The sequence below is a fragment of the Strongylocentrotus purpuratus genome, unplaced genomic scaffold, assembly GCF_000002235.5.
Source record: "Strongylocentrotus purpuratus isolate Spur 01 unplaced genomic scaffold, Spur_5.0 spur5_scaffold_14, whole genome shotgun sequence".
Taxonomy (NCBI): Eukaryota; Metazoa; Echinodermata; class Echinoidea; order Camarodonta; family Strongylocentrotidae; genus Strongylocentrotus; species Strongylocentrotus purpuratus.
The window spans coordinates 2,145,262-2,171,103 of NW_022145599.1; the positions used below are offsets into that span (position 1 = coordinate 2,145,262).

A 25,842-nucleotide genomic window follows, 5' to 3' on the forward strand; every position below is an offset into this window, starting at 1 on the left:
GTCTGCCATTATTATTCGCCAACATTTTCTTCAACATAACCATAATCTACAACTAGAGAACTTTTCACAAAACAAACACACCCATTCGTCATTCTAGACACTTGTGAATATCCCCCTGGAAAATTTACAAGCAGTAGATCATGGGATCATTCAATCAACCAGTCCTTCAATCATTCATTCAATCAACCAGTCCTTCAATCATTCATTCAATCAACCAGTCCTTCAATCATCCATTCAATCAACCAGTCCTTCAATCATTCATTCAATCAACCAGTCCTTCAATCATTCATTCAATCAACCAGTCCTTCAATCATTCATTCAATCACCAGTCCTTCAATCATTCATTCAATCACCAGTCCTTCAATCATTCATTCAATCACCAGTCCTTCAATCATTCATTCAATCAACCAGTCCTTCAATCATTCATTCAATGACCAGTCCTTCAATCATTCATTCAATCAACCAGTCCTTCAATCATTCATTCAATCACCAGTCCTTCAATCATTCATTCAATCAACCAGTCCTTCAATCATTCATTCAATCAACCAGTCCTTCAATCATTCATTCAATCAACCAGTCCTTCAATCATTCATTCAATCAACCAGTCCTTCAATCATTCATTCAATCAACCAGTCCTCCAATCATTCATTCAATAAACCAGTCCTTCAATCATTCATTCAATCAACCAGTCCTTCATTCATTCAATCAACCAGTCCTTCAATCATTCATTCAATCAACCAGTCCTTCAATCATTCATTCAATCAACCAGTCCTTCAATCATTCATTCATAAACCAGTCCTCCAATCATTCATTCAATCAACCAGTCCTTCAATCATTCATTCAATCAACCAGTCCTTCAATCATTCATTCAATCAACCAGTCCTCCAATCATTCATTCAATCAACCAGTCCTTCAATCATTCATTCAATCAACCAGTCCTCCAATCATTCATTCAATCAACCAGTCCTTCAATCATTCATTCAATCAACCAGTCCTTCAATCATTCATTCAATCAACCAGTCCTTCAATCATTCATTCAATCAACCAGTCCTCCAATCATTCATTCAATCAACCAGTCCTTCAATCATTCATTCAATCAACGAGTCCTTCAATCATTCAATCAACCAGTCTTTCAATCATTCATTCAATCAACCAGTCCTTCAATCATTCATTCAATCAACCAGTCCTTCAATCATTCATTCAATCAACCAGTCCTTCAATCATTCATTCAATCAACCAGTCCTTCAATCATTCAATCAATCAACCAGTCCTCCCATCATTCATTCAATCAACCAGTCCTTCAATCATTCATTCAATCAACCAGTCCTTCAATCATTCATTCAATCAACCAGTCCTTCAATCATTCAATCAACCAGTCTTTCAATCATTCATTCAATCAACCAGTCCTTCAATCATTCATTCAATCAACCAGTCCTTCAATCATTCATTCAATCAACCAGTCCTTCAATTATTCATTCAATCAACCAGTCCTTCAATCATTCATTCAATCAACCAGTCCTTCAATCATTCATTCAATCACCAGTCCTTCAATCATTCATTCAATCAACCAGTCCTTCAATTATTCATTCAATCAACCAGTCCTTCAATCATTCATTCAATCAACCAGTCCTTCAATCATTCATTCAATCACCAGTCCTTCAATCATTCATTCAATCAACCAGTCCTCCAATCATTCATTCAATCAACAAGTCCTTCAATCATTCATTCAATCAACCAGTTCTTTAATCATTCAATCAATCAAGGAGGCTCCTCCTATCGCCTTGATTCAATCAACTAATCTTCAAATCACTAAATCAATCAATCATGCATTCATTTAATCTACCCATGCTTAAACAATACACCAATTATTTATTTATTCATTAAACCCCTCCTCCTAATAAATCAGTCATCTCATTCAATTAATCAATCGTAATAAATCAAATCATTTTAATCATACCATGATGAATACATCATTAAATCAATCAAACAGCCATCAATTATTTTTTTAAATCCAAAATATTCAAATCACAAATCATGATAATCAACTAGGTATAAAGAGGAGGCTTGACAAATTTTTAAGGAAATAAAAATATCATGTATTTCCTCATTTCATCTTCGACAGACAACATTAAATCAAACTGAAGTATTAATCATGAAACATAATCTGATAGCTAGAATTCAATTGAAATCGTGAGTATCTGGTAGAATAAGTTCATATAAGATTTAGGAGTAAAAGTCCATTTGTTTAATATGTGAACGCCCCCCCCCCCCCCCCCCCCCCCCCCCCTCTTGAGTAAGAAAATTGGGAAAAATAGGGGAAAATAGGGGGGAAATAGGGATCAAATCGGGAAGAAGAAAAACAAGCAAAAACATTGGGGAAGATAAGAAAAAACACCCGGGAAACCAATTTAAATCAGGTTATTATCAGGCCTGCAAAGGCTAATGCTTCTTAGAGTGAAGTTAATTAAAAAGACAATCCATTCACATCTGTTGTAAATGATGCTCTTTGTGATGATGCTCATCAATTACAGGTCATGAGTTTAACTCAAATTTACTCTTATCTATGTTTTATTCCTCGCATGAACATCTCAGCCTACTAAATGTAGCTTGGGTCTGCTTGCTATTTATAAGGACCACTATTTATAAAAGACCACTATTCATTTAGTCACACATTATGGATAGCGTTTTTTATGAATAACGGTCCTTATAAATAACGGTCCTTATGGATAGCGGTCCTTATGAATAATGGTCCTTATGGATAGCAAGCTTGACCCATGTAGCTATAGTCCTCATCCTGAGCCAGGGGTAGTTAAAGATCGTAATGGAATAAATTGTTATAAATATGAGAAAAAAAATATGAAAAAAAAAGAAGAAGAATTCTCCTATACTGTGCACAACTCCATGTACCTAGAAGATCGAGTTGTCGTATTGAAGACTCATTATAATACAGAATGAAATCTTCAAGGTCATTTCATTGACCAGGGCTCTGGATTTATTCACAAACTCCTATCTAGTAAATCCTTGCAATTGATATCATGTTGCAATCAATTTGAATCGTTCACAACTGTTCATTAAATAGGGCCCAAGTCTGATTAACAGACCAAAGCCTCATGCCACAAGGGCTGATGGAGCAGACAATTGGAGCATAATTATGTTTTCATGATTACATCACTTGAAAAAAGTTCATAGTCCACCAATAAGCCTGACAGTTTGGGTTATTCAAGATCCCCAGGGAGTGGAGAATGTGCATACATTGTGTGCGGGTAAGCCTGAATCAGATGACTGGGGTAATAATATGATTGCAGGGCCCTCAGGGAGAACAGTATGAATACTGATGAGGCTACCCTGGGTAAACAAGGCATATTATTATTATTATTATCAATTTCAATTTCTTTCTTAGATGAAAGACATCATGAATGAATATCAGTATAAAATTGTTGATTTACTTTAAATATGTGAGGTGAATAAAATATTATGCAATGTTGTTATTATGTTGATCAATGCTTTCATGCTCTGCCTGCAGAGAACGCAAGGTTTCTTCATCACATGTAGCTCATAACTGTTGTGCTACAGTTAGCTTCAATATTCTAGCCATCAAACATTTTGTGCCTCAAACAGAAACAAGTAGAGTCGCTACAATTCATGTTTTTTTAAAGACACGTCCCTTCAAACGAAGCGTTCAGGCCGATCTTTGGTTGAAGAATTCCTCTTTACAACATCTTCATTTATCCTCAAGCAAGTCCATAGGTTCTCAGGAGAGGCCCGACCTCTGCATCCCGACCTCTGAACTCTCTGAAGACATCCCGAGGATGAGTGCCACCTCCCATTCCTAGAACGGTGTCCCGGAATCTGGGTCAAAATGAGTTTGGAATTTAAACATTATATATAAACATATTTTAGAAGCCTCCAGGATATGACAGATTTTTAAATTGTTCTAAATCGTAGTTTGGAATATCAATATCTTTCTTATATACTCATCACAGTAGATATTGTTTTCTCTAAAAAAATGAAAATCTTTGTAAACTGGACAATTTAGAGTGATTCATATTAACCCTATCTAGCCCAATTTTATGACTTTTTTCTTTCGAGTCTTGCGCATCTTTCGAAATAAATTTTTTGAAAAATCGGACCTACTGTTACAAAATCATGTGACCTTTTGCCGTTGCATGTCAGCCCGAAAATCGCTCATCTTCGTGATTTGTGTACAAAACATATGGAAATCTCATTGTTTTCAAGAAAGAGTTAAAACATTGGTTATTTGGTCTTGTTTTATTTTTTAGGTGTTTATTTTGTGATTCAAAATAGTTGAATTATAGTTAGAATTAAATAAAAACTCCAAAAACAATGAAATACATATATTAAAGAAAAAAAAAAAAATACAAAAGAAATTATCAAATCAATAGAAAACATAATGAATAACCTGGCTCTTCCAATTTTATATGTTGTATTATTATCCCAAATGGTCTAAATAATATATGTAGTGAAAACTAATGTTTAAATATGAAGAATATATGATTTATAGGTAAAAATGTGAATTTGATTTCCTTATTTGCATAAATTACCATAAATATGCAAATGGGTGAATATTTCATAAAAAGTTAAATTACCATACCGGTAGTACTATATACACTTCACTTGGCATGCATGCAAATGTTTGCGGCGATCGGCCATTCAAGGGCCAAGATCATTTAACCCCCCCCCCCCCCCCCCTGGGTTAAGCAGTTTCAAAATAGCCTGGGCTAGATAGGGTTAGAGTACATGTGGAATTAGCTACCTACCATCCTAAAGACAGCTGAATCTTTATACTACACAGAATTCAAGAAACTCCTGAAATCCCATCTACTTTGAAAGGGAATATAGACTTTTATATAAACTCAACTGTTCTTTTGAAGTGATCTTTTATTGTATTAGAGGCCAAAATACATGTTGGGTATACTGTGCAGTGTACATGTAAGGAGTGTAACTGCAAGGAGACGACAATATACAAAAGAAAGTATTTTATGGACTGGACTGTATTGGATTCAATTGAATATCCATGTATCATTTCTCACAGGGGAAATACAACTCTCGAGTTTCTACTAAAGCGGGAGGAAAGTAAAGGAATAAACTCACCTTGTTCCCACTTTGGCTACCTCTTCCCTGTTACTCAGACCCACATCTTCAAATGCACTGAACGCGTCTGCTGCCATCACCTAAAGCACAAATATTACAAATGTTGTCTAAATTTCATTCTGGTACACAAATTCATTAGCAAGTGTATATAATACTGATTTGACTAAAGAGCAAAGCATCCTAAAAATATGCTAGATATTTAATTCATGTAACAATAAGTTAACCCACAATAATAACTTCAAAGCAAGCTGATTCATAAGTCTGAAATGGTGACCATTGTGCACTTCTGCTCTCAGACTAATATATATATATATATATATATTTTTTTTTTTAAATTGGTAGATGCCAATACATGTAGGGCACAGTTTTAGGTGAATGAATTGTGACAGTAGGTAACTGGCAGAAAGCAAATTCTCACAGAATAAACACAAACCTAAATTTTCAAAGGTACGATGAATGACAAGTAGAAAATGATTTTTGTTGAGTATAATAGTTGAGTAATGGGCAAAGAAAGATATTGAAATCAAGCTAATTGTCTTAACCAAAAGCAAAATCTCTGGTCTTGCAAGTATACATCATCAGAATTTGTAGTAAATTGTGGCGCATATTCATGTACATTGACATACCTGCAACATTTGAAAATAAAAATTAGGAATTTCGAACACAGTGTGACTTCGAAATACAAGAAACTAGTACCCTTAACAGGCGTTCGCACATGCAGCAGCAGTGTAACTGGCAATACGCGGTAAATCTGTACAAAAAAGTGAATACAAATTCGCTGCTCGATCATGCAGCCATTCAACGCACGCAATACATGAATACATGAATAGCATCAATTTTGTTGTTGAATATTCTGAATGTTTAGGTCCTAAAAATCCAGAAATTCAGAATATTCTGGATAATTTGGTAGGGTTGGCAAATATGCATGTATCTCCATCTCCTAAATTATTGGAAGCCACAAAATGGTCATATAAAATGACAAAAATACATGTCTAAAAGTCTTCATGCTTTTACAAACTGTTGTAAATTAATTTTTTGAGAACGAAATAAAGATTCATAGCATATTTCCATGTCAATATATTAAACGTCTCATGGGAAGAATGATAGCTTACCTCTGCCCATTTATAAGAATAGTAGCCAGCTGCATATCCAGAAGAGAAGATATGCTGGAATGAACATGGAAAACGATCCTCCTGGATTCAAATGAAAACAAATTAAAGGATAAACTATGCACAAAAAAATTCATGAGTTAATATCAAGTAAAACTCTTTTTAGAGATGTAAATTCAATTGTAGAACCAGGACATAATACCCAATAGTCTATACCTAGTACGGTGACCTGCATATCAACTGTGTGTCATTACAGATATCATTGCAATCCCCCTATCTAATTCCTACATCCTATTGTAAACACCTTTAAAATCTGATCTTTTGAAGAAGACGAAAGACTTGATGCATGGCTGATCGTCAACGAAATGGAGTTGAGTCTTTTGTCAACTCTGTTTGTTGCTGCGGCAGGCAGCAAGTGAGAACAAATTTGTTTAATAAAATTATGGAAATGTAAGCATTACTTTAAACCAACAGAACTTTGTTATTCCTGGCTCATTTTTCCTGATTGAGGTGTCATATGAAAGGGGAGAAAATGAACTTTCTAGAAATGTGATTTTCTCTTTGAAATTCAGATACCGCCCTAAAAATGACTTTTCAGTCTCCTTTCTTCAAATTGTTTCAATCACTCATGCGTGGAATATGCATCATATGAGTTGATCAAATGAAAGAGGAGGATGTAAGCTTTACAAATATGTGTCATTTATTAATTATACTTGTGATTAAGTTATGATGAAACATCAACAATTCTCAATTTCGTTTTTTCTGAGATGCACAGTATAAAAAATGTGACAAAAAGCTTGTGACAGGATCAATGTCAGTTTCACTTATTTTCTTCAACGTTTGTAAACCGCTAATATATATTACCTGTAGAGGTTTGATGACGGTGTATTCATCTGCTATTCTGGACATTACATCAAGCCAAGGGTCATCACTGTAAATAAGGCAAAATGGCAAAAATAATGAATGGATTAAGAGGCAACACTATAACAGTATGCATATTATGTTGCAATACCATAGTAATTTTAGAATCATGAATTTGAATGGTTTGTAATAAGCTATTGCTCTCCAATCCAAACAAAAATGTTGTGTATTCTGAATCACCCTACTTTTAAATAAAAACGTACACCAAAAATTTCTTTCAAGTATTGACCATCGTTAAATAAAACATTTGAGAATAACGATCCTGAAATTTTGGTATCACATAACCTTTTAAGACTTAATGTAAGCCCGAATAATAAATATGAATGTAATTTTTTTTCATATGAATATATTTTCGTTTCTACTTTGAATTTCATCTGATTATAGATTTACGTTAAGTTCAAGTCCTAAAGCAACGGAACTAAAAACAGTAGAATTTACACCGCAAACCACAGACACCAGCATACAGAAGAACTGAAATGAGTAGGCTGGTGATCCGAGATTAGCTCAAGGGACAACTGCCCAGGGTTAATGTGAGAAATATAACAATGTTTTAGTCCAGGATTAGAATAAGGTTAAAGATGACATATTGTATAGATTGTGGAGATTGTGCACACAGTGTGTGCGGGCAAGCACTGAATCCAATGACCGGGGTAATAGTATATTTGTAAAGCGCTTAGAGATATTTGTATTAAGCGCTATATAAAAATTAAATATTATTATTATTATTATAGGGTCAGGGCTGAATGTTTTGGTTTCCGTTCTTGTACGAAATTGACCAGGGAGTAATTGTCGTAGAAGCAAGTGTCCTACAACCATCAAGAATGAATAAGATTCTTTTTTCAATCAAGTAGTCTGAGAATACGTTGATACCTTGTATGTAGCTCTAGATCCAGAGCAGAGAAGTAGAGCTGCCTCAGCATTGCAGATCCTGCCATGTACTTTCGAGCTACCAAGAACAATCAGAACACAGCAATAATAAACAACGGAATTGACAAGAGATGTTGACATTCTGATGACATCTAATAAGAAACCCATTGTAATAAGAAACCTTAGGACATTGTATTCGTTTAAGAAGGCAGTTAAAACTATGTTATTGTCTAAGTATTGATCATGTCGTGTGTAATTCTACTGTATTCATGTTCGTGTGTACATTGACTGTATATTCAACAATGATGTGTAATCATCCATGACCTAGCATCGTTTTTTCATTCATGAATGAACCTGCATTCAATCAGCAGATGTATGAGATGTATTGTATTATTACCAACGCTCCTTCTCTCCCCTTTCCTTTTCTTCTCGGCAAGTCACTCTTTTTAAATTTTTATTTGTATTGTTGTATCTAAGTTGAAGGCTGCGGGCATGTCAAGCTACTTTGCTTATTTCTGTAGCCCTCCTGTATCTAATGTATGTTAATTATGCATTCAATATATTTGTTTAATATCGTTCATTATCTGTATAAAATTATCTACATGAAACCAATAAATCAAATCAAATCAAATCAAATCTAAGTCAAATAATTCCTAGTCTATTAGTACAGCTATGAAAAGAATATAAATCCTAATGATGGTGCACTTCTGAACATTTCTGGGAAATTACTTGAACATGGTCATAACCTACACCCCATCTTAAATCCATCATGCATTGAGAAGATGAAATCTAGATAACTTTGAGCACTTGTTGGAATAGAGTACCGGATAGTCTCTCTCCCGTCTGGTAGTGACTGCTGACCACACCGATGGTCTGTGGGTCATAGAGCCAGTTCTCCATGAACTATGAGGGTAGTTCTACTGCGTCCTACTACTACTACTCATTTAATTGAACCTACCTTTAAGGACTTGTTGGAAGAGAGTATCTGGTAGTCACTCTCCGGTCTGGTAGTGACTGCTGACCACACCGATAGTCACTGGGTCATAGAGCCAGTTCTCCATGAACTGTAAGGGTAGCTCTACTGCGTCCTACTACTACTACTCATTTAATTGAACTGACCTTTAAGGACTTGTTGGAAGAGAGTATCTGGTAGTCTCTCTCTTGTCTGGTAATGACTGCTGACCACACCGATGGTCACTGGGTCATAGAGCCAGTTCTCCATGAACTGTGAGGATAGCTCTACTGCGTCCTACTACTACTACTCATTTAATTGAACTGACCTTTAAGGACTTGTTGGAAGAGAGTATCTGGTAGCCTCTCTCCGGTCTGGTAGTGACTGCTGACCACACCGATGGTCTCAGGGTCATAGAGCCAGTTCTCCATGAACTGTGAGGGTAGTTCTACTGCATCCCACTCAACATTGTTGATTCCTGCTGCTGATGCATAGGGTACTTGTGTTAGCATGTGCTGAAGACCATGTCCAAACTGCATTCATAACAACATACAAAACAACATTATATACACACAAATGTTTATGAGTCATGATTAGATTTAGACTCCATAGTTTCAGATTCAACATACAGTGAAACCTTCATATAAGGACCACTCAAGGGAAACAAGAAAAGTGGTCTTTATAGGCAGGTTGTCTGTATGCACGTGTTATTTTAGTACACATTTTACTGGGAAACAATCTTGAGGGAAATTGAAAAATGTGGCCTTTATAGACAGGTTGTCTTTTTACATGGGTGGTCACTAATAAAAAAACAGCAGGCACTGAATGACTCTAAGATGATGAGTCTATACATTAGGTTTAAGGTGAGAGAAGATGGACGTGCACAGCTTCAGTCTGGTACTAATCCATTATCGAACAGTTTAGGTCATTTAGGGTAAATTTTATTATAACAATTTATCTCTGGGTGTTGCACAAATGCAACCAGAAACAAAACATGTATATGTATATATATATATATATATATATATATATATATATATATATATATGTCTGTTGAAAATCACTTTGTTTTTGTACACTTTTACAAGCGTTTGAGCATACTTGTAAACTCTATGCACACATTAACACTTTCAATTGAAAATATTTGTATCATACTGTGACCACTTTAAACTTTACATGTGACATGTCCACCAAAAATGTGTTGCATAAATACACATGGAAAGCTAATACTACTTCTTCTAGTAGTCTCCAAAGGGCCAGCATCCTATCATGAAGATGTGAGTTTCATTGAAGATCAGGCACAATGACCAATCATTCCAAACACAAAGTCATCTCTACAACAAGGATCACAATGGACACGATTATCTCAGCTTCAATCTTGATTAGTTCTTCCTGGAAACATAATGAGCTTGTCCATAATAGGGTCCCTGATATAGTCTCGCTCCTGCATGGTTCAACATAAAGGCTTACTCCCTGAGCCATAAAATGGGGTAACCAACTTAGTGAAAGGATAAGCACTCAACTGATGTGGCATAATCCCTAAATAAATCCATTAACAAAAGGGCATGAGGTTTTATTAAGGGCCCATCTATGGGACGCTCTCAACCCTCCAGTTGTCTTACATAATGGTTGAGGGATTACACATTAAAGAAGGTACAACAAGTACATGATCTTATGCATTACAGGTCAACTGTCTGAAGTTGACAAATGGCCAGTTTGGTTTTTGTTTACCGGTACCTGTTCCACAATATTTCACATTTAATACTTTTTTGCAAGAAGAAGAAGAAGAAGAAGAAGAAGAACAGAAGAACAATAAGGAGAAGAAGAAGAAGAAGAAGAAGAAGGAAGAGAAGGTGGAGGGGAAGAAGGAGAAAAACTGTAAATCTCAAATTCCTGACATCAAACAAAATATATATCTCTTGATCATGATGTCCTACCTCATGGAAGAGTGTTTCAACTTCTCTGAATGTCATCAACGAAGGCTTGTCTTTCTGAGGTGGAGTTTGGTTGCATACCAGGTATGCCACAGGCTTCGTTCCTAGTAGTTCACTCCTACCTGTGACATCAAATGTTTGTATGGAATAAAGCAGATGGTTAAATTGCTCTAAAAGCAACAACAAAAAATACTGTTGATCACTTTTTAAAATAATTTCATGGGTTCCTTGGTTGCATTTACTTGCAATCTGCCAACTATGACCAAATTTTGAAAATTCAGTATGGAACCCACATATCATCATCTGTTAATTTTCTTTCTTCAATAATAATATATCACAGTAATAATAATAATAATAATAATAATAATAACAGCCTAGGCTTCTATAGCGCATTTCATCTTCGAAGAAAATACCAATGTGCTTTACAATATTAATACAACAAAATTACACATAACTACTAATTCATGAACTAAAGAAATATAAAAATAAGGACAAAATTAATAATAATCAACCATTATAAACATTAATTACAGAGAAATGAAGGCAAATTATGTAAAAGTACAGTAATGCAATTACTATTTCACTGATGAAGATAAGTAGCATTTAGATACTGTCCCGTGATCGTGTTAATAGTAGAGATGTTGAGGAGTAGTGGATATGCCACCACACTGTGGGTCCTGCTGCGGCACTAATGCCCTTTGGCAAGACATTTATATACATTTGCCACTCTCCACTCAGGTGAGGTAAATGGGTACCTGGTAGGCCTTTGCTTTAAAGTGGATTTGGCACCTTACTGAGCACAGTAGAGAATTTTCAGATAGTAGCTGTGCTACATGAATGTACCTTTTATTATAAAAGCCTGGTTATCAAATTCATATAGCCATCTATCTACATCGGTTTATGCTATATTTTTTAACACAAGTCTTTCCGTCGTGATTTCATTTTCCCCTTCTCCCACTTTTGATTTCATTAGGTCTTCACTTAAAATTAATGCTGCTCTCTCTTTCTCTTTTCTTCTACATGTTTATCTGTCTTCTCTGGAGGTGGTTCGATCTCTTTTGTTCCCTCTGTACCTATAACCATTCTCTATCCATTGCTTACACATCCTATATAAATCAATTATATTTTAATTTAAATTACCTTGACATTGGTCCATCCAAGCCCCTCCTCTCTTTTCTGCAGGTCTGGAATATGGATCCAGGTAGAACGATGCTATGTGCTCTCCTAGAAAGGATACAAACACAACACAAATATAAATGTAAAACAATATCACATGCCGGTATATAAATTTCATTAGAAAGGATATATAAATTGACACCACCATATAACACCATCAACGGAAACTATGCAAACTGGCATGATCTTTACTATGCATTGTTGTTGGCTGTTCATTAGTAGGCTAGTTATGTTTATTGTAAACTAATAAGTGACAATAAAATGAAAGCAAAATGAAGATGAAGGAAAGAATGTACAAAATGTACTCCATCCCACAATTTATATTGAAGTAACTTAAACTTTACAGAATGAGGAGTGGCAAGAAAGACAGAACAGGAGATACGAAAAATTAAAATGTTAATGACTGCAATAAGCAAAACCTCATATTAAAAAAATGCTATTCAGTAATCTTTGATTATTAATTATTTCCAAATCAAGACATGCAACATCGAGAAGTGGGAACTTAAACAATAAATGTTCATTTCAAATCATATTTGAAATGGATTTACCATTGTTACTGAAAATCTTGTAGAACTGCACATCGTCATGCCATTTCTCAACTTCACCATCTGCTGTATGCTATAAACAAACATCAAATGAATTAGGGCATTTGGTATTTTCTCCTTGCAACTATTATGGTATATTTAATAATAATAATAACAGGTCAATTTATATAGCGCAGCTTCTATATGAATGTTCTCTACTGCACTTTATACAAGGTATCATATCATTACCCTGGCTGTAGCTGAGTTGCCAAAAAAAGGTGCTAAACCATTCAAGGAATTTCTTCTTATCGGGTACCCATTTACTTTACCTGGGTGGAGAGTGGCAAACGTACATTAATGTTTGTGACTCACAGTCCGGTGACGTATCCACCGATCCATATCTTGTACTAGTACTGAAAATCATTATGACATTTCAGGACCAAACCACCTGATGTTTATCATTTAACAATAGGTATATTAATCTGCCATGCAGGTACTGATAGAGCGCATTATAGTTGTGATGCAGAGGGATGAAAATAACCAAATCATTCTTTTATCATAGAATGATGCATGAATATATTATCAAGAGCATATTTCACAATTAAGCCTTGCTCCGATATGAGGTAAATTGTGATGGCTTTTTTTAATATGATGTACAGTAAGTGAAAATATGCTCTTCATATTTCTATATCTTATAACACACCTCAGTGAATACGCTCAGGACCTTTGTTTTGCACAGCTGCCATTTATTACCACATATATTTAAAAGCACTGTGGTTTACCACCCCATATCTGAACTTTTTCACATTCATCAGCATACAATATCTGAATATTCACATCTTAATCTACAGAAAACTAAGATGAGTAATACCAACCTGTATCTGGACAGAGAACAAGAATGAAGTCAGATTGAAGAGCCCTTCTAATACCTTGGGGAGTGGGAAGTAGGGCCTCAAATCCTCATCGTTAAAGCTATGGAACAAGAAATACAATAATATACTAGTAATTTCTACATGTATGTTACTGTTATAATAAATTAATGAAAAACAGAGTATTTGACAAAAATTTAATGACACAAGTTTACAAGCAGGAGGAGAATCAAGAAAGAGACCCTGAATGAAATAATACGTGAATAATACATGTAACTCAAAATGTTATGCTAAGTGTTTATCATCTTGAATACTTTAAAATCACATGAAATCACATGAAATGAAACTAACAGCCTGTCAACGTACATTTTCAGCAAGTAAAAAACTGTTATGTGTTGTGTCATATCTCAAAATTTTATATGAATTACTGTTGGTCATTTTTTAATCATTTAATGTAGTTTGAAGTAATGAATAAACACATATTTGTACCAATATAATTGTTTCCATGTATCTCTTTTCAAAAAAAAAAATCTCCATTTTTGTACATGTCTATGTACTTTTAAACAAAATATTCATGTACCATGTGAATTAAGTGTTTTAATAAATACAAAAACATATACAAACCTGAAGAGATGTTCCCTCTGTCTCTCTGCCCAGAATGAGAGATCCCACAGATTCAGGTCTTCTGTGAAACCATTAGAAGATGCAAAAGACTGCAGCTCAGACAACTCCCTAGGACAAGAAAAAATGTGTACCTCCATATTTAAACCTTATCGCAGAAGATGACTCTCATAACGGTAGCAATTCCCCACAGATTTTGTTATGGCTTCACCAAAGATATAAGCTCTGCAAGTGGCGGATCCAGGGGGGGGGGGGGGGGTGATGATCACTACCCCCCCCCCCCCCCCCCCCCTGAATTGCAAATTTTTGGGGGCTAAACAAAAAAGTGCCCCCCCCGCTTATTCACCGGCTGGCTGAATCGCTCAATATTTTCTCAAAAATTGGGCCCCCTCCCCTGCTGCCGACTGGATCCGCGCCTCAGTATCTACCTTTATAAACCAGGGGTATATATATATTTATAGCGTTATCTACTTTGAAATAACAAAATTTGAACAAGATTGACTTGAGGAACTTACATCATCAAAGGTATCCTATCCACATGGTTAGTATCCATATGACATCAAGGACCTACCTTTTTGCTGCTTCCTTGCTCCTGTCTCTCAGGTTATGGATGAGTTTCCACACATTCTCTGCTTGCCCAGCCATCTTAGATTCAAGAGAGAGGGCAGCAAAATCCTTGTAACCGAGCAATGCAGAGATCTCTCTTCTGTTGGAGGTCAAGTATGAACATATTTGTAGGTTATAAACATATACTTATACAATGCATATGTTTAGTGAATATTACAAGATAGAATTGGTCAGTGGCAAACTTTGTGGATGATTTTAAATTTGTCTAGGATTATTACAGCAACAAACTACTCTGTGGTTAGGTACTTTATAATCAATTCATTTTGATTAGCAAACTCTCCCACAACAAATCAACTAAAACCTGAAACTAAAAAAAAACACTTGGTGTCCACCGAAGACCTAAAATGTCCCTACTGCTAATCTGCCCCTGCAAGTTGCAGAAATATTTATGGCTTACACAATGTAGTAAAAGTATTTACCTGGCTAGTGATACAAAAGATAATAAAGCGTGGAGATTACGACATATCAAATTTGCTCCTATTTTCCAAGTAGAACCAAATACCGGTAACAAAGAATCTGTCCTCCATACCTGAGTCTTCTTATATCTTCTATGATGCCACTATTGTTATGACTCTCACTGGAGGCCCTGGTCACATAAGCTCTATAGACTATCTCTCTCAGGTCACGACGTCTGCTGTGCTTCATGAACGGCTCAAAACATGGAAGGTCAAGGGTCAACTTCCATGGACCTTGATCTGGGTCTACCCTGAAATGAAAATACAAACATACGCTTGTCTCACTTTTCAATCCTCTATACAATGTAATTCTGTCATTCTGATTTATTATTCTTTGGCTATCTTTCAAGAAGAATTTGAGTATCAACATATTTAAACATATTAATCGTAAACATATAGCCCGTATTCACAAAGGAGGTTTAACTTAAAGGTAATACAAAGTTTTGGCATGGGGTCATGAATTTGGTTCAAATGAACATATTGGAACCATATGAACACATTGGAACCATATGCGATCCTACAATATTCAGTGATCGTTGTCGCGGTTGAAATCGAGTCTAAAGTCAGAAATTGTCGATAAAAACTCTTTATGTTGTATAGCTTCCTCTCAAGGTCAAGATATAAATTAAGCTGTAAAACAATGTTTCCGGACCAAAATCGACCGATTTGCTATTACCAGTTGGAAATTATATATCACAACTACATATTCTGAGATTTTCATGGTCGCAGCTACCATTGTACGGCCGTAGGTGCTATTTGAAATTTATCAAAATTTACCGGGAGCACCGAAATTTTTATATTCAATTTTTCTCGAAAGCAGAAGTGTTTCAGGGGCTAAATTTTCTAGTGCTTATAATACATCCACAGGAGCATCCAAATATAACAAAATCGTAAAGAATCACTATCCACCCAATTTCAAAATTTCCCAAAACTTTGTATTACCTTTAACCCATGGTTTAAACCTTCATTTACATAACCCATGGTTTAAAAATGAGCGCAAAATAATCGTACGTCTAATATTGGACCTCTGATTGTGTCACGCTTATTTTGCACTAATTTTAGACCATGGTTTATGTAAATGAAGATATAAACCATGGGTTAAATTTAAACCTCCTTTGTGAATTAGGGCCAATAACCTTGTTATACATGTACTATGTTTCCACTTGGCTGTAGCTATTTTTAACTTGGAAGGTGAAACAAAATTATTACAACAAAATCAAACTCAACAAATATCAGAACATACTGGTAAGGTTTCTAAGATTTTGGGGATGACTATTGAATTGCTTTTATCACAGAAATCTAATTAGAGATTGTAGATTCTACCAAGAGTATCAGAATACATCAAATATACAGCTTGTCTTATTTCTTTGTTGGAAACAAATTTTGATGTAAATCATTTTAGATAGGATATTATGACATTCAAAATACAATACAAACGATGTATTGTTAGACTTGCATCAACACACTTGTAAGTCTCATCTTTTGTGCTCATATCTTCCTCACTTTACCCATCGGCATCCAAACCCTTATTCTCTATTTTCCATCAAATCTCTACTGAACATTACTGAACATTTAGTTATATGATGCATTTGCATGTATTCATAGGATGCAGTTTGATTCGTAAATTCAAGATGTACAGGTATCAGTTTTAACTGAGCTGCAACTTTGAATATTAATAAACCTTAAAAAAATTCAATTCAATATCCAAGTATTTCTGTGTTACACAGTAGAGGTGCTGTGGTCGAGTGGTTAAGTCGCCAGACTGTTGATCACAATGTCTACAGTTCGAGACCCGCCGCGGCACTAATGTCCTTTGGCAAGACATTGATCTATATTTGCCACACTCAACCCAGGTGATGTAAATGGGTACCTGGCAGGAATTAATTCTTTGAAATGCTAGAGCGCTTTAATGGCAGCACAGCTAAAGCCGGGTAATAATTTTCAAGTTTGGAAGCGCTTAGTGATTGTAATAAGCGCTATTTACAAATTTTTATTGTTATTATTATTATTATTATCATTACACTGACTTACTGTTGAGACCCAGGAGAGGCAGCTGAAACAGCCATGAGTTGTCTGAGAGAAGCAGGTAAACCTTCTACATCCTTCTCATCATTGAGATCTAAGCTGAACGCCTTGGTAGCATCAAGAACATTGTTGCTACAATGATTTGATCAAAATAAGTAAACATATGGTTAGATAATGTACAATGCATGCATTTTTGGGGTCCAGACACAATTGTGAATGGTTAACAATGACCATTTCTTCAGCAAACAACTACATGTATCATGAAATAAAACACTTCAGTGCTGTAATTTGAAATTATAAATTTCCAGAACGAAAATCTCAAGTCTGAGTTTTTCTTGTTTGACAGCATTAACCTTCACAATTTCTAGATTTAGACATAGGACAAAACTAACAATCTACAGTTATTGAAAAATAAATTTGGGAGAAGATCTCACAAGAGACATGGCTAGATCGACATGTACATGTATGTATACACAGAATTTGTCTCACCTAAAGTCATTGCTTAGCTTGGCTAACTGTAGCCTGATCTGATTAAATGTCTCTTTGTCTTTGCCTGTCAGCTCGACTCCACCTTGCTTGGCTTGTCTGACTGCTGATTCTAGTATTCTATGCTGTGGAGTGTCAAAGTTCATGCTATCTGCATGCTGTAACAGCTCCTGAAACATACAACCAATATTGATATCGATCATTAGGAGCACTAAAACAAAAAGGAGCACAAAAACAATAAAGGAGCACTAAAATAAAAAAATTCCCCAGTGCTTACAAAATTACAGAATGTGAAGAAGAAACATGAAATACATAGACGTAAATCGCATAAGGTCACTGAGGAAAGAAGTATGTTTCAAGGGATCTTTTGAAAGAACTTAGAAGCAAGACAGTTTAATTCTCTGATGGAAAGGGGAATATTGCTTCATGTTTTCAAAGCAGCCACTGTAGAACATTGAGCTGAGCTGAGAGTCTGGATTTGGGAATAAGTAGCCTATATTTGTCAGTCGGTGAGCGAAGGTTACGAGCTGGTGTGTATTTGAAATGTGTCATTATTCAGGTTCCAGATTCAGAAGTTGGAATACATGCGAGCAGACAGAATGAATCGTTGCACTTATAGAGGTAACCACATCCTTTAAAACAAACACCAGCACTGATTTTTATAGCACTAACCGCGATCTGGTTAACTTGGGCACCTAAAATTTCATTTCACCTTTGAGAATTCCCAATGTTTCAGTATTTTCAGATTTAGAGATATTGACATAGGCAGACATAGTGACTGAATGTCACGTTTGGAAATGATTCAATATATTAGGCATTCACAACAAAAAGACTCTGCCATAACAAAGATAGATATCTCCTACGAATTTTGAAGTCATAAAAATCTGTTGAAACTTATGATGTTCCAGAGCACATCAAATATGTAGTTGAACTTTGATATTCCCCCTTTAACTTTTACCAAGACTGTGGATTATCTTAGAGAGAAAAACAGCATAAAGTAGTTCATGAATCAGGTTATGAATTTGTACATTATATGTTTCTATCAGTTCATTCTCTATCAAAATTCATGTTCTGTACTATATTCATTTCAATTTGAGTTTGCATCATCTGGATACAAGGTATTTCTTAAAAGTAATATGATTGATTCACATACTTTGTCAGATATAGAGGCTATGTTATCTGCTTACAGGCTGTAACAGATTTATGAATGAGACATTTTAGATGAATAAATAAATGCCCACGAGAACTGAGAAGTCCTTGTATTAAGCCTATGGGAATTAGAGAATGCAGTAGTCTACGGTTAATATGCTGGGAATTGCACTTGCCTTCATAGCATTATAGATGGTTTCGCTCTGTGCGAGCTTGCTGGAAACCATGACAACTGATGGCTGAGCTTGTTGGTATGCTTCCCTGAGCTCCTGATTATTCTTGACGCCGTTGAGGTGTGACACCATACCCCAGCCAAACTCCAAAGGGGAACCAAGCCTCTCCAAGGGGTCTGATACCTTGGGCCAGCTCAAATCACTGGCAGTATAACCTGATAAAAGCAAGGCAACCAAAACATGATTAACCCTCACAGTGCCAGTAAGATAACAACCTCATGTAAACAAATACAATTGTGTAAGGACATAAGGACATATGGATACATATATCTCCATGTATGTATGACAAGAAGTTTTACATATATTTCTCATAATAGGCTGACATAATTTGCTTCATATTCATATTGGGTAAGAAATTATACTAACTATCTTTAGACTGACTTGCACTTTATTTTTTTTAACCAAATGTGACATTACTATTGTTATTGTATCACACATCTTGGGTAAAAGAATCCTGAAGAATAAGTCATTTCTTTTAAGCCAGAATATTATCTGTAAGTCAATACAAGAAAGACAATCCTCTACCTTTGTATGTGTGTTCAATATCCCCAATACCCCTCTCAAAGTCGTGGACTAACTTCTGCATCCCTGGAGCTACGTGGCTAGCATGGAATGCTCTGAACCTGGGCAGGCCATCTTGCATGAGAAGAGAGTTCTCTGTGTCAGGCACAGCAGTGCAGAATTGGTTACTAGGCAGGATATACCTGGAGAGAGAGAGGGAGTGCATTGGTAATGGATCAAATAATAATTCAGTATCTTGGCTAGCTCCTGATTTCAAAGACATAAACTGCATATGATTCATAAAAGTGAAACACATTTATTTGAACAAAAACATTTCTTGAAGAAATTAACTGGAAACTGGGTATTCGAAGGCTCAAGTGTCTACTGTAAGACACACATATAACAGCCTTACGTATTCTACGTACTGTAGAGATGATGCCACAGGAGCTTTATACATACATGTATATTTAATTCTCCTGTGACATGATCTCTGTCATTAATTAACCAATTGAAGATTTCTATAATATGACAGAAGAATCAATCAATCCATTCAATTCAAGATGATTAGATGAGGAATCAAATTATCTGCTGAGAACCAAAAGGGCCGCAATTATATATTTCATCACCCTGTCTCTCCTCAGATGATAACACTGTAAAACCTATTGCTGGACTTGCACAAGCTAGGCTTCGGTACAAACAGGAGCCCAAGATTTCACCCCAAACCCCCAAAATTCTAAAGCGTAAAAATTCTAATTTCATGTATTACATGGACTCTCAGGTCTCAACACTTTGCCATCAGTAGGTGTGAAAGTAAAAGCTTTGGAAGTGTTATTGATTCATACCAATAATAATTCAGTAATGTAAACACAATATTTGATTTGAATTTTGTGTACCTCTCAAAGAAATTCCCCACAGCAGAGCAGTAAAGATTAAGGGGCTTCACACCTGACACTACAGCAATTAAGAGCAGGATGATAGGTAGTGTTATTATTCTCCTGCAGGCAGACAACAAAAAAGTAGGTAGAATATAGTTTTAAGGGGATATCCATCCTTGATAGTAACCTACTCTAGAGGAAAGCAGACAAATCAGAGAAGTGAAAGTTTGAGTGAAAGTTTGAATGAAATCAGAGATATTTTAGAAAGTTACCATTGAAAAAAGTTCTACCGTAATCGCTATAGGTGTGGGATCTTCAAATTGGCGCTCTCATATTTCAAACATCGATTCATAACTTTCTATATTTTTGGTCCGATTTACATATTTTTTTGGATTGAATTGGATTAGCTTCTTCGGCAGCGGAGCTCCCTGGGGTCTTTTTTTTGAAACTCATAACTTTATCCGCCAACTACGGAGATGTCTCTGATTTTCCTAAATCGTTCACGAAGAGCTTACCAGCTAGATATCGAGAGAAGGAGCCAAGACATACATATAGCCTTAGTCACAATTCTAACAGATTAAAAAAAAAAAGTAAATTTAGGAAAACTGCAATTACATGTAATTAGTGAATAAGAAATACAAAAAAAGAGTGAAAGTAGTAGCTAGGGAAAAAGAGATGGGATATACTTCACAATTTATGGAGCTCAACCATAGAATTACTTGTAAAATACAATTGTGAGTATTTCATTTCATGACCGATGAATCAGTTTTTATTTTGAGATGGGTATCCCCCGGATATTTTCGGTGGTGTGCCGCTTTACAATAAATACCTTAACATGGGTTTCATTTTTAACAATAATATCCCTAAACATGGTTCCGTAATTTCATTTTTTTTTTTAAATCTTGAAAATCATGAAAAAATGGGCTTTACTTTGAGAAAAATCTCCCACAATGACCTTTAAAAATGGGTAGGAGTTTTGAGGCTTCATGCAGTGGCACACCCTGTCCAAACCAAATCTGAGTACCCCCCCCCCCCCAAGGTAAACACTTGTAAATATTGAAAAATGGGCTTTATTTGATACAAAAATCCCCCCAAATGACCCTTAGAAATGGGTAGGGGTTTTGAGGATTAATTTGCCTTTGAAGCACACCCCGTCCAAACCAAATTTGAGTTCCCCCTGCTAAACCTGCTATAACTGACCATTTTTGGGGTTTTTTTTTTGGGGGGGGGGGGAAGAGGGGGCGAGTTGTCCCCAGGTCCGAGTAAGCCTGACTCCATTATGTAATACTCTTTCTTTGATACTCTTCAATTTCATGAAATGTGCACAAATCACCTGGCGAAAAGACTTCCTTTTTACCCACAACCTAATAACATTAATAAACCAGGCGCTCTTGTATTAAGTACCGTAATGTAGACCGGTGGGATCCGGACTAGGCCCCGCTGCAAAAACGGTCATTTTTGTTGTCATTTTACCCTTACCCCACCCCTAATTCTAAACCTGCAAAGACTGACTTTTTTTGCAGCAGGCGAGTTGTCCCCGGTTCCGAGTTAGCCAGATACAGACTCCATGCTCCATTCGGTCTTACTCTTACCATGTTCGATGCGGCCGAACACCGCAGATGCGTCGACTTCTCAGCCGCAACTTCGCCGACCACTTCTGGGAGCGAACGCTGCTCAGTAAAGCATTCGTCGCAACTTTCAAAACGCTCATTCTTTCAAGGATTTTGTCAATTGCGAATGTTCAAAATGGCTCGATCACACATTCCTATTTCAAAGGCAATCAATTATCTCTATAATTAAAAGACTGCTTCGTTGGAATTGCTTCGTCCTCATTACACGATGCTCAGTCCCACATGTGAGCCCCAGATCGATCTAATTCATGTACTTTAGCCATATACCTTGCTGAGCCTGAGTGGTGGAGTGTGACGTCATCAAAAAATCTATTTTTAGAATTTCTCAATTTTTTTCTTCATTTTCCGATAGGGGCATAACTAATAATGGCCAAACGTCGAAAACCAGTTAAAAAGGTTAAGTATTGGCTGAGATATGACTATCTGAATGAAAAGACTTCCTATAGGAGCTCAGTGTTATATTGCTTATACCAGAGCAATATAACACCATGGGAGATGTCAGACAGAAAATCCCTTGAAATTTTTTTTCAAGGGATTCTTCTGTGTGACATCAATGTTGAAATAATCCCCTTTAAGGTCAGTGTAAGGTCAACGTGACATTTTGACTTATTGCAGGCTATAATTTCAGCCATGCATTTAATGTTTTGAGTGGGATATATTTGTATTTATCCTGTAGAGTGCAAAATGTGTATGGGTATTGGAAATATTTATTTAATCATAATGTACAGAAATTGATTCCCAGTCTTCTGACAGTACAGATGATTGGATATGTATACTGTCATCTCGTGGCGATATTATAGGCCTTTGTTTGCTCAGCATTGGTCAGACTCCATTACATTTAGAAAGTTGCATTTTGTTGCAAAATAGAGCATTCATTCCTACTTTGCTGTTGGTTGCTGTGAAATTAAATTATGTGTTACCCCTAAAAAGAGACGATCTATTGTAATGATTTCGCATTATGTTTTGAAACCAAATAATGCTATGCGGTTAGAAAAAGGTTAGCAAAGAGGAACGATTTCCAAACAGTAGTTTGTTTTGTATGTTTATGGGTTAATATCTTTATAACATATTCAATGAACTTTTACTGTCTTTCTGTTAAGAAATATTGAGAATTTAAATACCGAAAATACCCTATTAATAACTACAACCTTGCAATAGAGGTAGTTTGGTTAATGCTCATCAATGTACTCTGACTATCGACACTATGTCCAGGAGATTTATTATATCACATATTTAGGCAAACAGTGCAAATCTTAAAATTGTATAACCGTCAAAGTATGAGGGTTTTCATCCTTTCCACTGAGTCACCTATCTTACACAAATAATATGATTCAATTTGTATTAATAGCTCCCACCCCCCCCCCCCCCATAGGACATAAACTACCCTTAAAGGTACTATGTCCCTTTTGCAGCTAACCTCAAATTCTGTGGAACTTTGCAGGAATTATGAATATGTCACGTATGTCCTATCTGTGAAATTTAAACGTTAGCAGTGTCCTCATATTCAAATTATGCAAGGAAACCCGTTTACTTGCTAGACTTCACTGTCAGACACTATCGAGTGATTGACTGGCTTTTTTCTTCTTTGGTAATAACACACATGAAAAGAGTTGTAAAGGGTACATGAGCATTTGTCTACATCAATAACCCACTTCTTGTGATGGCCAAGATTAAACTGATTGAATCTTTGCGCAGCATAAAACGTATGACCATTCGGTACAATTGTCTGAAAATCAAGACTATTACTTTTGGGCTCTATAGCCCTAAAGTCGATTTGACAACTAATAGTCGTTATTTTCCCACTTGAAGACATTTTCAAGCCCCACCTTTTTCAGGGAAGTTCTAATTAGTATTATCTTTCAAATGCAGTTGGAATTTAACTTTTTCATTTCTTTGGCCTGCAAATGGGACATAGCACCTTTAAATGAGTTTTTCACTAAACTGAAAACCTGCCATAATGAAACCATTATTTCTCACCATTGGTAACAAATAGAAACGAGATGAGAAAGAAAGAACGCCATGGCGACCAGAGCTGCAATGCATCGTGCACGACATATTATTTTAATCATCATTGATAATTTATCCATTCAATGAGCCATTTCATGAACAACTCAATTAGTTTAATTTGGAAAACCGAATTTAATTATACTATGATAACGATAAGTAGGTGATCATGAACTGATGAATGCAGCGCCGAGGGAGAGCAAGCAAATAATAAGGTAGGCATAGTGATACGGATCAATTATTCAAAAACAATTTCTGCTATTCGAGGCCAATATGTATTGCTAAATGCGCAACATAATAAATAGATGAAGAAATATCAATGTCAATGGCCTCCTTAGTTGACGACGTCACTATATCTTTTCCCTCGTTTACTTTTTTTAACGTGGCAATGATGAAGCTCGATTTATCAAAAAGCTAATACTCAAGTTCACATTTTCATTCATGAATGCTGACAGACAATGAGAGAAGAAAAGTCACCATATTGTAAGATGTAAATGCGGAAGTGGGTAGGTCAAAATTTAATGACATGTAGTATAGTAAGTCAAAAGTTACATCATATCATAATATTCATGACAGTTATATTTCAACAGGATAGTCTACATTAAGCCCTCATTTAGGTACTCCCATACAAAACAGCTTTTCTTCATTTATTTCTTAATCTTTCTTCCTTCCTTTTTTCATTATACGTTTGCTTTGGTACCTTAATGCATAGTGTAAACATATTATAAAGCATAGATGGAGTCCAACCACGCCGTTAACGCGGCGATGCACAAGATGTAACAAAAATAAAATGAATGATATAGAAATGAAGGATAAAATAGCAAGGAAGGAGGTACATGTAGGAGAACATGAAGATGGGAGGGAAAACGAGAGGGAATTCAAAGGAGGGTTTAAGGGATTCGTCAGTGGAAGAGCAGAAGAGAAATGGAGATAGACATAATTACGTAGAGAGGGTGAGAGACATACAGAGGGGGGGGGGGGGGGGGGGGGAGAGACGGAAAAGAATGTCTATTTGGTTTTTAGTTTAGGTTCAGGGTTAGGGTTGTGGTTTGTGTTTAGTTTCATAACGTTTATGTGTAGCGATGGGCCAATAGTTGAAGATAGAACTTTTCACTGAACTTCAAACCTTCCAAAATGAAACCATTATTTCTCAGCATTGGTAACAAATAGAAACGAGATGAGTAGAATAATCGCCATGGAGACCAGAAGTGCAATGCACCATGCACGACATATAACATCATTATTATATATTCAATGAGCCATGTCGGCACCTCGATTAGTTTCATTCTTGAAAACCGCATTTAATTCTACTATGATTAGGATAAGTGCGTGATCATGAATTACTGATGAATGCAGAGCTGAGAAAGCGCAAGCAAATAATAATGTTGGCATGGTAATGTATAACAATTTTTAAAAAACAATGTCCGCCATTCGAGACCAATTTGGCCGCCATTTTCTGAATTCTTATTACTGTGCAACTAGGTAACCCAAATACAAAATTTAAATGTCTATGTTTTTCAGCATAAGGAACTCAACCAAATACGCATTAATACATTTTGAAACACACAAGTAGCAGTAAAACCACTTGAGCTCTTTCCAAAATCCACAATGGCGCCCAAAATGGCCATTACTATTTCCAATTTTATTTCATTGTATAAAAGTAGATACGTTAATTGAATAGAATCAAATGTCTAGACTGGAATAGCACCATTTAAATACATATCAGTACAAACAAAAATTCATTAGATAAAAACTTCTTATGTATAAGGTA

General features: G+C 35.8%; 1 protein-coding gene across 2 annotated transcripts; it reads right to left on the reverse strand.

The window, feature by feature from the left end:
- Positions 1 to 1,923: 1,923 nt before the first annotated feature.
- Positions 1,924 to 22,329, reverse strand: LOC576308 (probable cytosolic oligopeptidase A). Of its 2 annotated transcripts, XM_030983958.1 has the most exons (19): positions 22,029 to 22,329; positions 20,455 to 20,556; positions 19,586 to 19,764; positions 19,004 to 19,215; positions 17,682 to 17,848; positions 17,199 to 17,324; positions 15,242 to 15,418; positions 14,657 to 14,791; positions 14,089 to 14,196; positions 13,471 to 13,567; positions 12,620 to 12,689; positions 12,036 to 12,119; positions 10,899 to 11,017; positions 9,290 to 9,494; positions 8,013 to 8,088; positions 7,086 to 7,152; positions 6,225 to 6,305; positions 5,113 to 5,192; positions 1,924 to 3,849 (listed from the first exon to the last, which is right to left on the reverse strand). In XM_030983958.1, exons 1-19 carry the CDS (start codon positions 22,145 to 22,147, stop codon positions 3,732 to 3,734), a joined length of 2,322 nt encoding a protein of 773 aa, XP_030839818.1. In that variant the 5' UTR covers positions 22,148 to 22,329; the 3' UTR covers positions 1,924 to 3,731. The 2 variants fall into 2 exon arrangements, with proteins under 2 accessions (XP_030839818.1, XP_030839819.1); XM_030983959.1 differs by lacking the exon at positions 20,455 to 20,556.
- Between the last annotated feature and the right edge of the window lie 3,513 nt (positions 22,330 to 25,842).

Coding starts and splice junctions, on each gene's coding strand:
- LOC576308 (XM_030983958.1), bottom strand. CDS start 22,147: ATGAGCGTTTTGAAAGTTGCGACGAATGCTTTACTGAGCAGCGTTCGC. Junction 19,765..20,454: donor GTGGGGAATTTCTTTGAGAG/GTACACAAAATT, acceptor CTCTCTCTCCAG/GTATATCCTGCCTAGTAACC. Junction 7,153..8,012: donor GATCTAGAGCTACATACAAG/GTATCAACGTAT, acceptor CCTTATTTACAG/TGATGACCCTTGGCTTGATG.